Here is a 14,602-nt window from a genome sequence, read left to right on the forward strand (position 1 = left end):
CTTCCCCCTTCGAGGCCAGGCTCTGCATTTCCCCTCGTCATCTGCTCCCATTTAGAGTTCTTGCTTTGCTGTTGACCTTTCGTCAAGGCAGATAACCAACCGGGGACCTATCTCTGGGCTCCTCACCCACCACCGGGACGTGGGTGAGGCTCCTTCCAACTGACATCTCACAAGCTCCGCCCAGACATTGCTCTTCACCACACACAGACTTTGTCCCTTGTCATAAAGGCAGGTCCGCATATGGCTTTAGCCTACCCACCTGCTATGACACACACCCGGCACCATGGTGGGCCCCTGTGTGGTGGCCAAAAGGAACAGGGCACAGGCTCTTGCCGTGTGGCTGTCTCTCCCCAGCCTTCCCACCACTAGACTTCGGCATTGAGAAGCAGGTGCATCTCCCTTCACACACACACACCCTCTTGCAAATTCCTAAGAACGCACATCAGATTCACCCAAGAACCTTTTCTTAACTCGCCTCTCTGAGCAGCAGAGGGGGGACATAGAAGTTTCTGCAGCTCAGCCACACCCAGCCAAGAGTGAGAGGTCAGCTTCCGCTTCCAGCAGACAACTCCATCTCTGTGCAAGGTGCCCTTGGCGTCCCTTCTCTGGACTTTAGGAGGAGAAGTCCCCCGCCTCTGCTCCCCACAGCACTTTCTACTTTCATGAAGTCACTTGGAAGAATCTAATCTCTCAATGAATCATAAACTTTCTCTTATCTAAGCTGGAAACCAAAGGTGGTCTGGTTGAAGGGCAAGTTTGGCAACCTTCGGTATGCCCTGCATGGAAGAGTCCATGCTGTCATTTCTCTAGTATGTGGGAGCATTTGTCTCCTGTTGTCCTCAACTTAGAGGCTTGATATTTTTCTTGATTTATCAGTGTTAGACATTCTATTTAGCACTATCCGGTAGAATTTTCTACAATGATGGAGATGTTCTATGTCTGCACTGTGCAAAATGGCAGCCACTAGCCACATATGGCTACGGAGAACTTGAACTAGGGCTAGTGAGACTGAGAAGTTGAATTTTTAATATTATTTTAAGTAATATAAGTTAAAATAGCCTCTTGTAGCTAGAAGGTACTGAATTGAATGGCACCATTCTATAGAATAAGATGGCTAAAACTTACTTGATGCTAGCTATGTACTAATTAATAACCGGTCTTCTGATAGGAACTTTTCCAAACATTGTTTCATTTGATCCTACAACTATACAAGATGGACATTTTCTCCATTTCTGCTTACAATGTAAGCCAGGAATAATTTGCAACTCACTGCACCTCCTCCAGCTCTTTTGTCAAATGTCATTTTCTCAGATGGCTTACCATTGCCATTCTAGTTAAAACTGCCACCCTTGTCCTCCCATGCTATTTTTCTCAGGTCTCTTTTCACCATCTAACATACTATATGCTTTATAGTTTTGTTAATTGTCCACTTACCCTAACTAGAACATAAATTCAGCGAAGGCATAGATTTTTTGTCCCCCTCTTTCTCTAACGGATGCCTGGAACCCAGGACAGTGTTTGGTGGTTCCTCCTGGGGCTTACTAGGTTTTTGCTGAATGAATGGATGAGTTGCCGTCTAGACAGACCAGGTCCTGCTCCATGAACGCCCTCTGTTCTGTGGAGCCCTTGTGTGGGTTTGCAAGTGAAGATGGTCAAAAGCCATCCTCAGAGGCTGAGACTGGGCAGAAATGAACTGTTCCACGTGTTCCAGAGAGAAGAATGTGGGTCCCTCGGGCAATCAAGGAGTAGAAGGGAAGAGAGGAAGGAGCCAGCGGTATGGCATGATGCTGAGACACAGCACGAGTTTGGACAGCCTGTGAAAATTCCCCACTGTGGGGGGTGGGGGGAGGATCTTAAGACAGGGCTAATAGTGTTTTCTTTGCAGCCACCTGCATTGCTGTTATATAAATACAATATTTAATTAAAGCCGACTCTACTCATAAAAGTCTAGAGCTGTAGGTATATTAATTAACTATTTATTTTGGTGGAACTAAAGGAAGTCATTGAGTTTAATGGCTCCATTGACAATGTGTAAAACCCAGCACACAATAACTGATCAACTGAACTAATCTGATGGAAGCAGGCACCTCAGAGAGGGTAACCATGAGACCGACTCTAAGCCAGTCCTACCACGAGAACCTCACTGACACTCCAGAAATCCAACTCCCTCACCAGTTGAAGGACAGTATTTAAGAAATACGTGTTGAAGAATCGATCTGGATTTTCACAGAGGGTGAATGGACATTTGAGTCAATCTTACTTTGATCTCAAGGGCCAGGAGACCCAATATGGACGATGTACAGATAAGAAACTGTGTCTAGGAGAAATTAAATTCCTATGGCTCTACTGTGTTTACGCGTCAAAACCAGCCTTCAAAACTAGGTCTGTCTTCTGTCTGAACTCCAGGCCCATGCTCTTTCTGTTTGTCCCCACAGCACTTTCTGAAAGGACCTGGATTTGTGCCCTGAGTCATTGCCTACATTTGTGCAATTCCTTTAGTCTTTAAGTGCATACTTCGTCTTCACCCTATTTAAAGTATGTTTGCAGCTGTCCGAACACAAGGCCAGTCTATTAAGTGCTTATCCTAGCCAAATTCTCCTACCTTATCTTAGCAACTGGATCTCCTTAATTTATATGTGCTCCACTCCTCATTCTTATAAATTCCAAACCCCATCCTTGATTCCACATTAAGCTCCCTGTCCAGATGCTAATTCATTTATCTGTTCAGCTGAAAGACAGCTGTTTGAGCAGATACCCAGAGTTCTAGGAACAGTATGGAAGACTTTATGGCAGATTGGATTTTCCACAACAGACCCCTCAAATGCCAGATGCCAAGCAGAGTAGGTGGGGTCTTCTAGAAACCAGAGAAGAAGCTCGAAGAAGGCCAAAACAGGGCGTTTAAAAATATTTTCTTCAGAAAAAAAAAATGATTTCAAAGGTACCGGTAGTGGTTCTATTCCCTGAAGGTTATCAATTATATGCAACCAAAAGCAAGCAAACATAAGTATAGTTATTTTACAAAGGACAGCTATTTGAGATTTACAGTGCAAAGCAAAAAGACAGCAAGTTTCTAAAGTGTGCAAAGAAGTATTGCTTTAGAAAGATTACAGTATAGTGGATAGATACTTCTATATTTAATATAAGTACTCTGAGTATTAATGGGATCTCCTTGCACGAGATTAATATCAAATCAGACACCTGCATATCAAGATGGTAGCTAGAAAATTCTTTAGATGCAGTCTCCTGAAAGAAGGAAATTGGCTGTTTAGGAAAACAGCTGGCTTTCTAGACAAGTGATGAAGTATGAGCCCAGAGGGGAGGGGGAAGACAATGTCTGCTGAAAAGATGGCTGTGTTCAAAGGAGAAAGAAATGTGCTGTGCTCAATTCTTAAAATCTTCTCCATTATCTTTTCATTTAAACTTCCAGGACAAGGTAGAAAATAGAGGTGAGGGGAAGAAAAAAAAATGTTTGTGGTTAAGCACAAGGTCACACTTTGTAAACTTGAACCTGTGTTCCCACAGGGGCTGAAGGGCAGGTAGGGGGGGATGGATGGAGGGTCCGTGATATTCAGTGGGGATGGCTTCTCTGTTTGGGTTTCTTGCTGCTTCTCTTGTAAACCTTTCAAAGGCCCCAAACTCACTGCTTCTACATGATTTCCCTTGCCCTACCCACCCACCCCACCCCCCTTCCTCTAACCTTCTGCTTCTGGGAGATGGATCTTAACCTTTTTACTCATTCCATCCCTGGAGAGGTGGTGACCTAGCTGGGTGACCAGTTTGGGAAGAATAACTGGTTGTCATCTGCTCAGCCTGGTCATTCTTCCTCTTGGGATATGCCCATCTCAGAACAGCAGTGGTTGCCCTCTGCCCCCCATACCCTCCTACTGATGAGCAGAGGTGGTACAGGTGGGTCGTCCAGTGCTGCTCAGGGAAAAGTCTCTCTCTCACGGGAACCAGGAGCTGTGGGGGTGGGGGCAGCTACTTCCTGCTAATAGCAGGCAACAAAACGTGGCAAACTTACCTCCTGCTGGACTTCCCGCTAGGCTCTCACTCTAAGCTGTTCCTTCAACTAACTATTCTTGATCGGCAAATTGAGGCTTTATTCTGGTTTTCCATCCACCATTCCTCATTTCATTGCTCTCATTGTCCCTAATTCAGGAAAAGAATATTGAAATGCTCCTCTGGAAACCTGTGGGCAGCAATGTTAGAGAGACAGAGAAATGAAACTCAGAATAGAATGTGGGTGGTAAAATACGTGAGATCTGGAACTTGTGGACCCACGATGTATAGTGGAGGCCGGGGAATTTTTGAGGGCGTGTGGAGGCTTATATTGGGCCAGGTGAGTGTTCACAGTTGAGAAGGTGGCCTGGGTGAGGGGTTTTAGACCAGCCTGTGAGTATTTTGAATCCGGAGGGTCATGGACCTTATGGTGCTTTATTCACAGAATGTGACTTTCTGTGGAATCCCAACTGCCCTCGTTGGGCCTTTGGAAAGGCGGAGTGAGCCCTTAAGGAAAAGGCACGAAACCTCAGCAGAGGTGTGGGTCACTCCTCACAGACAGTGTCATTCCTTCAGGGACTCAGAAGTGGTACTGGCCCGATGCCAAGAGTCTAACTCTGATGACTCAGAGTTCATAACGAGACACACAAGACCATCACCGCATTTGCGTCACCTGTTTTGAAAGCCAGCCAATCTCCAGCCATTGGAGCAGGTATCTCAAAGTTCTATTCCCAGGACACAGTACCCAGCATGCCCAAAGGCTGGAGTCCACACTCAGTGATATCTGAGATAAGCACAGCAGACGGAGAGAATCCTTGTATCAGTTCCCCCGCAATGCCTGTCCGTCAGTGCCCACTTTCTAGAATCTACCACCTGTGAACTTAAATTCAACTGGCAGGAACATCCCCAAGAAGGACCCCTTTGGTGGACCACAAGGAGCACGAGAAAGCGGCAGCAAGGTGGCATAAATTAAATGAAGTTGCCCGCAGCAGGCCTGTGGATGCCCTAACACCAGCAGCAGGCCCTCAGCCCAGTGGGCAACCTCCGGGCACCACTGGGCATTTCCAGGGGAAAGGACTCTTCACAGAGCTTGCAGGCATACCTGGGAAGAGTAGTACGTGCTGCTTTCCAGCTCTTTCAAGGCAGCTAGATCCCAATGCGCTACAGAATGCTAGCCAGGTTCCAGCTCTTCACCAGTAGTGCCTGGCCAACGTCACGGGCGCTACATGCGTTGCCCCAGATGCCATTCTGCATTGGGGCCCAGGGAGGAAATGGTGGCAGGGCCAGCCTCAGGTGCACTTGTCTACAGTTGGCGCTGGATAGTTTAAGTCCGTGTAAGTAAGCAGCCATCCCTCAGAGGTAGCTTTCTCAGGCCTAAAAATTGCCAAGTCTGCCTCACTTCAGAGTTCGCTTGTAGTAAATTCCCTGGGCAAAGCAGCTATAAAGCTGTGTCCCACAACCCGGCCTCCATCGGCAGTGTGGACTTCACCTACCACCTGTTTCTTTCTCACATGGTCCAGACCATGCTCTGGATCGCCAGTAGCTCTAAGCAGCTGCTCAAAGCTTGATTACAAGGTCTGGTTGAAAGTTGGATGGAATCTGGTAGACGTGACTCAGTAGATAAGTCTTTAAAACATAAGAGCTAATAATGATGGTAACCCCCCCTTTTAAAAAAGCCCTACATGGGGCGCCTGCGTGGCTCAGTCGGTTGAGCATCCGGCTTCGGCTCAGGTCATGATCTCAAGGCTCATGAGTTCAAGCCCTGCGTGGGGCTCCATGCTGACAGCTCAGAGCCTGGAGCCTGCTTCGGATTCTGTCTCCCCTCGCTTTGCCCCTCCCCTGCTCGCACTCTGTGTCTCTCAAAAAAATAAAAATAAAAACGTAAAATAAAAACTTACAAAAAAAAGAAAAGAAAAAGCCCTACACCTCTATCCAAAGACTGAGATTAAGTAAAACAGTAGCAAGGCTAAAATCTGTGCCTCCTTAACCATTTGAGTGATGGGAATATTTTTCTTCAGGCATGATAAAATAGGAGAGATTTTCTCATAAGTCATACTGATTTTGATCAAAAGACTAAAATTAGTAAATTCACATGAGAGGTGAGAAAACGGATATGGAGTGTACAACTCTATTCAATTAGAAGCAATTTTAAATAATTTTATTTATCTGTCAATTTATCACCAATATCTAACATTTATGGTTTTGCTACATTTGGATAAGCACATTAGAAAGAATGTAAATTAAATACTATGAAAGTTGCCTTTTAATGAAACATAATCTTAACAGGATCAGGATATATAAATTTAGTGGTTTTATTGCATTATTAGAAAATTATGTTATGAAAGATACAAAAAAAAATCAATAGATGTTATTATTTCTGTTTATTTCACCATCAGTATGCCATCTTTTACCATTATGGCTTTGTATTTTCAATCTGCCCAATAGATTTCAAAGAATAGTTTATTACATGCCTAATAAAACACTTAAAATATTTACAGATTCAAAATAGATGTTTCAAAACTGAAAAAAGTTGACCTGAGAATTCAATATAGCATTGCCATTTATTTGTTTGACTTTTTTCCCCAAGTTGTTAATGTGGCAAAGTGTCCACATGCAACCTGTATCATCTACTGCAACAAATATATTTAATTCCTTATTTAAAATTGGTTAAGCATTAAGCTACGTTAGGTTATAAAATTTACAGATGGAGAACCAAGGTTTAATTTATAACCATATTTGTTTTGAATGTAATAATTTAACAACAAATTATTTGCTATAGTTGTAGCATTCAAATAACGAAAACAATTTTAAGGTAATATTATTTTATGGAGTTAGACATAACAGTTTTTTAAAAATCACCAATCATTGAGAAGGCCAATTCATAAAATAAGGAACAATGATCATGTAAATATGCAATATACAAACTGAAAAAAACCTTTCCAGAATTCTGCATGAAGGAAAAGATATACACTGTATATACATAATCCTGTCACTTGTCTTCGGCAGCCAAAAAAAAAAAAAAATCATAACAAACTTTCTTAGAAAAAAACTTCTTTAGAAGTTAATGTTAAAATAGGCATAAATGTGTAATGCTATGCAATATATAGAAAATTTCCCTACCTTATGGCTGAAAAACAAAGATAAAATCCTTTATCTCTCTGTCCCTCTGTATTACAATTTGAAAATCATGTAGGTATGAGGTAGTGTAGTTACTTGTATTACATGCTGGCTATTAAAAGTAATGCTGTATTTTACAAAATATCACACTTGGCCAATAATCAGAATATCATCAAAATAAACCCTTAATGCTAAACTATTTATATGTAGAGAGAAATCTAAACCAAGTGTCCTAAAAATCATATTTAAGTTCTGAGACAACTAGGATGTATCATAAAATATTAAGTAACCTTTCAAAGCAGTTATTTACAGTAGCAGTTAAAGCAAAAGGTTATGTGACATTTGCACATACACAAACTGATATGACAGTTGAGTGGACACTGAGGTAGGAAATCAAGGATTCCATTGGTTTTGTATAAGATTTTACATTTTGTAAACCAGAAAAGTTTTTATATTATTTTATATTTTGGAGTTAAAATTTTAAATTACAAGTATCAAAGAGCTAGCTACATGGGGATATTATCTATCTACCTATCTATCTATCTATATATATATATATACATAGGTATGCACACGCGATTCTTCTGTAGTATGGGATGCACTATCATAGAATTATTCTCCCTGACAAGTCCTTAAGTACTCTTATAAAAGCTTCTAGAAAATAAACAAGCCCAACTAGTTTTGTCTTACAACTAAGTCAATAACAGAGATAACGTACAAATCACTGAAAACATACTAGCAATATCTCCCCCGCCCACCCATCGGAAAGGGTAACATTTGATAAATTACTCTGAAATATGAACTCTGGTCCCCATATGCTGTCATGACTAAGGTCTACTTGCTAGACTTGCTGCTGTGGATGCTGGACTCCCACGGTAGCTACACAGGCCCTTCACCAGACTCGGGATGCAGTTGCTAAGCCTCTCTCTCAGGTATCTGATCTTGGTAAAATTAAGTACTTTTCCAATCCAAACATGACAAATTACTCCTGTGCACCCTTTAAAACTAGGTTCTACCAATGTGAATATATGCAATTTTTTTAAAACACTGTTGACAAGGTTCATACTCTGTAGGTTTACTGGACTCTCAAACACCAGAATGGCTGAGAGCCACTGCAAAATGTTGGGGGGGTAAGTGCTGGGACTATAAAAGCTTTATTTTAAAACGGGACTGAATGAACACAAAGACCGATCACGAAATGCCCAAGTCAAAGTGATTTGTGTGCCCTTATACACCAGACCCGGGGAAGGGAAAGAGATTAAGTCTGGTTTCCAGATCCAAACCCACAATGGAACGAGACTGAACTTCGTCCTGTTTCACAAACCTGCACGGCTGTGTGTAGATACATTTTCCTCTACAATAATGCTGTTTACAAGTAAACCACAGGACTTCGGAAATAGGATGAAAAATGAACTGCCGCTCCTGATAAACGTAAGCAGTTTTCTTTCCCCACGAGGTCTGCTTTTCTTGCAGGGGTCGTGACCCCGGGCGGGAAGGCAGAGCGCCTGCTGTCTGGGGCAGCCCTGCGGGAGTCCAGGGAGGCCACGACAGGGCTGCGGGGTGCCCCCTCATGCCTGTGTCCCAAGTCGTACTTCTTCCAGAAGGGAAAGAATGTCAGGAACCAGAAAGATCATGGTGGACCCAGATGTGGTAGAGACTGCAGAGAAAGAAAGGAAGGGGGGAGAATGACACTTGTCTACTGTTGATGCCGCCAGCGTTTCTGAGGTCGACCCTGAGGAGGGAGGAGCAGAAGCCTCTGCCCGGGCCGACCGCGTGCCTCTGTGTCCTGCGTATTCCCGACGTAGCTGAGGAGTCGCGGTGCAGGCCACGCCAGCCCTGGCGTCGGTGGGAGAAGAGCAAAGCGCCAGGATTCGGGCGAGACACTGTCTTCCTCACCCTGCAATTCTGCACAAGTCTTCAGACGGCTGACATCCCACTTCAACACACGGCGGGGCTCTACCGGCCTCACTCGGGGAGGCATTTTCTTTGAAACCGCCGTCGTGCGAAAGGTCAGGTTCTGAAACTTGTGCAGGCCACTTCCTTAGCAGGAACTCTCTGCAGACGCTTCAAGCTGTTAAACTTTTGACACGCTGCAGTTTTCACTGTCCAATTCACTTTGCATATGGGAAGCGTTACTACCAATAGTGATTGTTCTTTCAAACGGAGTTTTTAAAGCCTTACGACATTTTCACAAGTGAGTTTTCAGGATCCGGGAGGCATGTAATTTGTGCATCTCGTGGAAATCAGGGGAAAGTCAGGGTTGCCTTCAGAGGAATTCCCTTAACAGCAGAGCTAGCGGGGGCCAATAACCAATACTGTTAAGAGTCAGAGGCTGTATTTTGCTCTTAAGACGTCAAAACTGCAGCGGAAAACGAGACGGTGTGCCGGAAGTGAATGCGAGTTTACTCATCAGTAGTACATTTATCAGTCATCTGCTGGCAGAAGTCCGAGATGCCGCCCCCCTGCCGGCACGGTTCCGAAGGCCCGGCCTGCTCGGGGGCGGCAGGAAGCCGGGACTCGCCGGGGGCACAGCCCGCAGAGCCCCCGCCCTTCGGGCCGGGATGGGGATGGCGAGGGCTTGGCTCCCCGGCAGGTAGTGCCGCGGGGGGCCCCTCAGGTAAACTCAAAATCGATGGTAACGCAAGTTCGCCATCAGGAGTACTTTTTTCTTTCTCGGAGATTAAAAATGAAAGTGGGCAATCTGAAGCAGAGTACTTGGCGAGTATCTGTATTTGTTCTTGACTTAGAGCTGCTTCTTTACAGACTTGCTGGCAAAGTCCTGTTAGGTTCTGCTTCGTCTCACCCAGAGTTGACAAAATGTGATCTCTTTCTTTCAGCAAGCTCTCCTTTTCATTTTGCTGTGAGATGGGAAAGAGAATACAAGGACTTGTGTTTAGTAGCTCAGTCGACATTTCTGAAGTAACCAAACATTCGTATCTCCTGGGTCTTCTCATTAAATGAGACCACCAGGGATTTCTACTTCCAACTCAATTCAAAATTTTTTAAAATAACCCAGAGGCCCATAATCCCTCATCCAAAACTCTGATGTATCTTGGGGTTCAGAATTTTTCAGATTTTAGAAAGACAATACGGATGCACATGTACTCCCTCCAGCAGGGCCTGGGGCGGTACCCCACGGTCAGACATCTTCACGTTTCGAAATAAAACACATTAAAATACCAAATAACGCACATAGTAGGAGAAAGAAAGACTTGACAACAGCCTGGCGTCAGTTTTTTTTTTTTTTTTTTCCCGGTCAAAACAGTTTATGACAAACTTGCCATGTTTTCAGAGCTTTTTGGATTTACAGATTGTAAACGAAAGTGGACCATACATTTGCGATGGAAAACAACCAAAAAAAAGTACGGTACACCGGGCACAAGTACAGCAGCTCCGCTCCCTGCAGGATTCTAACCATGACCAACATTTACTGAGCATTTGCTTTGTCCCAGATATTGTGCTAAATGCTTTCAAATATGCAGTCTCAACCACATCATTCACACCATGACTCTGTTGATTTAAGTAGTATTACACCCATTTTATAGATGGGACTGAGAGCTTAATATGCCCAGAGTTAGAAAGCTACTAGGGAGTGAGTTACTAAGGTGTGAAGAACCTGGGGATGAATTTTGTGTCTCTTATTTATTATTTTTGTTCCTGTTATGATTACTATTTAAAGTTTTTATCCCTGTAGGAACGCCCGCCGCAGGATGTTTTCAAACTTTTCCTGGTTCCTACATTTCTGTCCACCGTCACTTGCTGCTGCTGCTGCTGCTGCTGCGGCTTTTTCCATCAGTGTCCCACCTTATCCTTCCTATTCTACCGCTGCAGTGCTGCTTACCTAGGATGAGCTAGGAAACCAAATAATCAAGCTATTTATAAACAAAGAGTAAATAAATGTTGGTAGACGGTCACAGGTTTCTCCCGTGAAATTTATGACAACTCTCTTGGCTTTCTGCCCACTGACAGGCTCTGGAGAAGAGGTTGCAAGCTAACATTGAGACAGGTTGTCTCAGAATGATAATGCACAATGACCATCCTTTAAATAGATTCTTTTCTGGAACAAAAACAGCTAAAAGGGTAAAAGGAAATTTGCTTTATATAAAAGTGCTGCTACTGTTTTACATAAAAGTTTTTCTTAAAAAATTGTATGTGAACCCAGTTACTGAGAGTCAGGTGTTTAAATATCTCAAGGCCATCTACTATTTTGAGAAAATGTGTGGTGAATAGAGTCCTACAGTAAATTTTACCTTATCAAATATTCTCCAATTTGTTCACATCTTTATACAACTGTTCTGTTTTGAAAATACAGGTATAGGTCAAAAATATATACAGTTTTATATACAAATGAATAAATAAGTAAAACCAAGACCAATGTTCTTGGTAACAGAAGAGAAATATACTTTTGGTAACAGAAAGTTTGTCAGTTGTAGGCTTCTAATAAAATGAGTCTGCAGGTGCCTAGAGGACACGACCTGTGCTTACTACTACCTATCCAAGAAGGAACACATTTACTGGAATCGGCACCCACTTTTTTTTATGACCTCCTAGAAGCCAATCCAAATGAGGACGTAAACAAAGCTTCCAGAAGAAAATAAGTATTTTCCCTCAGTCACAACAATACTCAGCCATAGACTCCTCTATCAAAGTTGGGATGAGTTTCCGTTCTAAATAGCGACAGACGAAATTTTAACTGCTGACTGGTCTTTTAAATTAAACGTGGTTAAGCAAATTAATGAAAATCTGAACTTTTTTCCAGAAATGAGAACTGCCACTTAATCTACAGATACTACGAAGATGACAAATATTTTATAACTTCTATCTCTTTAAACACCGATCATCTTGGGGCGCCTGGGTGGCTCAGTCGGTTAAGCGTCCGACTTCGGCTCAGGTCATGATCTCGTGGTCCGTGAGTTCGAGCCCCGCGTCAGGCTCTGTGCTGACAGCTCAGAGCCTAGAGCCTGTTTTAGATTCTGTGTCTCCCTCTCTGTCTGACCCTCCCCTGTTCATGCTGTCTCTCCCTGTCTCAAAAATAAAATAAACATTAAAAAAAAAAATTAAAAATAAAAAAAAATAAAATAAACACCGATAATCTTAAACATTCTCCCGACTTCCACCCCACTAAATAAAGGGTGACATAACTATACTCCTCAAGTACATCCCATACAAGATGTCTTGCTTCTTTCTTTACAACAACTAAAACCAACAGGTACAACCCTGCAATGCCACCACGATTAGTTCTATAAATTAAATGCCCCCAGCTGTGCCTCTGCACTTTTAACTCCTACACAGGTAAGTTTCTAGGCAGTCGGCTGATTTTTCCAGGCCACTCTAATTTTAAAACACAAATTGACTTCAGTAGAATTCAGTTTAATAACTGATTATTAAGGGGCAGCTGGGTGGCTCAGGCAGTTAAGTGTCCGACTCAATCAAGAGTCTTCGGCTCAGGTCACGATCTCACGGTTCGTGAGTTCAGGCCCTGTTGTTGGGCTCTGCTCTGACGGCACGGAGCCTGCTTGGAATTCATTCTCTCTCTCTCTCTCTCTCTCTCTCTCTCTCTCTCTCTGCCCCTCCCCCACTCTCTAAATAAATAAATAAATAAATACTTAAAAAAATAACTGGTCATTAAATAAAAGTAATTCAACTTAATCACTTCGTGACATCTTTAATTAAAGACACCTCCTAAACATACGACCAGCATCCAGCTACCTATCTCTACAATGTATTTTCATTTTCTTAGAATGCAATTGTATAAAGCACAAGTCTGAGGTTCTGTGGCTTTAACCACAGATTTATAAGAAAAATAAAATTGGTGTTCTAGTACCATTCTGCATTTTATGACAAGCTTACATCCAAATCCACACTTTCAACAGTTAGTGTACAACATTCACTCAAATGTAAGAACTTAAAAATATTTTAAATAGAACTCACCCAATAAAGGTAACGAGTGAAAGAATTTGGCACCCAAAGGGCTAGCTGACAGTGACAATGTTTTAGGTCAAAGAGTACTCACTACTAGAAAATGGTGATCAGTGGTTCCTTATGATGTAAAATCTCTGAACACACAGGTCAGGGAACTATGCAAGTGGCCCTTAAAAATATGAATACAAATGCTCAATTTCACTCATAAGAGAAACAAAAGCAAAAGCCACCCCGAGATACCAATTCTCCCTATCAGCCTGTGAAGAACCCAAAGCGGACAATAAACTTCTTGCTGAGGCTGGGGGCAGACACCCACACAGCTGGCAGGAAGGCAAAATGCTACGACCCCAGCAGAGCAGAATTCATTAATATCTAACAAAGTGACACAGGTATTTACCCTCTTCCAGGGACCTATCCTAAAGACAACCTCCTTCAGCAGGAAAAAACAATGTGCACAGTTATCCACCGCAAGGTCCCAAATGTCCACCAATAAAAACCTGGCGTGATACTGCTCTGCAGTCACGGCTGAATATACAGAGCTGTGAAAGGAATGACAGCCTCTTTGAACTAAGAAAAATATTTCCTGGAAATCACTTCTTAAGTAAAAAGAGTGAAATACGGAAAAGCGCATACAGAATTTGTTTACATAGCAGAAAGGATCAGAAGAATAAACATAAAATACTACCTATTTTCAGAAAAGAAACACAAGAAAAAAATTAGAGACTAATGAAAAGAGTTACCCATAGGGCAGAGTTACAAATAGGGTACAGGGAGAGTCTGAGATCAAGGCTTCTGGAGTACAGCTTTCTCTAAACAGTTCTAACTTTTGAGCCATATCAATGTTTTGTATATTCAGAAATTACAAAAAAAAGGTGAAGAGTAAATCGTAGTAATAAATAAACATTAATTTCACTGTATATTAAATTGCTAGCATAGAGAAAAAAAATCACTTCAAATAACTTTTAAACTTTAAACTTCAATACTCTGGAATATATATTTTTTAAGTTTTTTTTTAATGTTTATTTACCTTTTGAGAGACAGGGAGAAACAGAGCGTGAGTGGGGGAGGTGCAGAGAGAGAGGGAGACACAGAGTCCAAAGCAGGCTCCAGGCTCTGAGCTGTCAGCACAGAGCCCGATGTGGGGCTCAAACCCATAAACCATGAGATCAGGACCCGAGCCGAAGTTGGACTTAACTGAGCTTAACCGACTGAGCCACCCAGGCGCCCCACTACGGAATATATTCAAGGACAAAAAAAGGCAAAGAAATCGTAAATTTTACTTAATCTGTTTCTTGTTACTAGTAGTTCTGACATTGTAATTTTGTAACTATTATATATATGATTACATATTTTAACATAATCATAATTATTATAACCATAATAAATATATTTACTATTTGCTTTATATCAGCATATATAATTATATTTACTATTACTTTAATATCATATTTACTGTTTGCTTTATACTTATATACAAGCAATCATTACATTACAAATATATATTCACACAAAGCAAATAGTAAATATATTACTATAACTGAGAGCTAAGATTTTCCCTGTAAAG

At 42.2% G+C, this 14,602-nt stretch overlaps 1 protein-coding gene across 4 annotated transcripts in view; it reads right to left on the bottom strand.

Moving 5' to 3' along the window:
* Positions 1-5,847: 5,847 nt before the first annotated feature.
* The window catches only part of BACH1 (BTB domain and CNC homolog 1), a 45,508-nt gene continuing 36,753 nt past the window's right edge, over positions 5,848-14,602 (bottom strand). For all 4 annotated transcript variants that reach the window (XM_042954293.1, XM_042954292.1, XM_042954294.1 and 1 more), the window contains one exon: positions 5,848-9,974. In XM_042954293.1, the coding sequence (XP_042810227.1) occupies positions 9,519-9,974 (456 nt within the window). In that variant the 3' untranslated portion in view covers positions 5,848-9,518. The remainder of the gene's footprint in view (positions 9,975-14,602) is intronic.

This window comes from Panthera leo, chromosome C2 (genome assembly GCF_018350215.1).
Source record: "Panthera leo isolate Ple1 chromosome C2, P.leo_Ple1_pat1.1, whole genome shotgun sequence".
Classification (NCBI taxonomy): Eukaryota; Metazoa; Chordata; class Mammalia; order Carnivora; family Felidae; genus Panthera; species Panthera leo.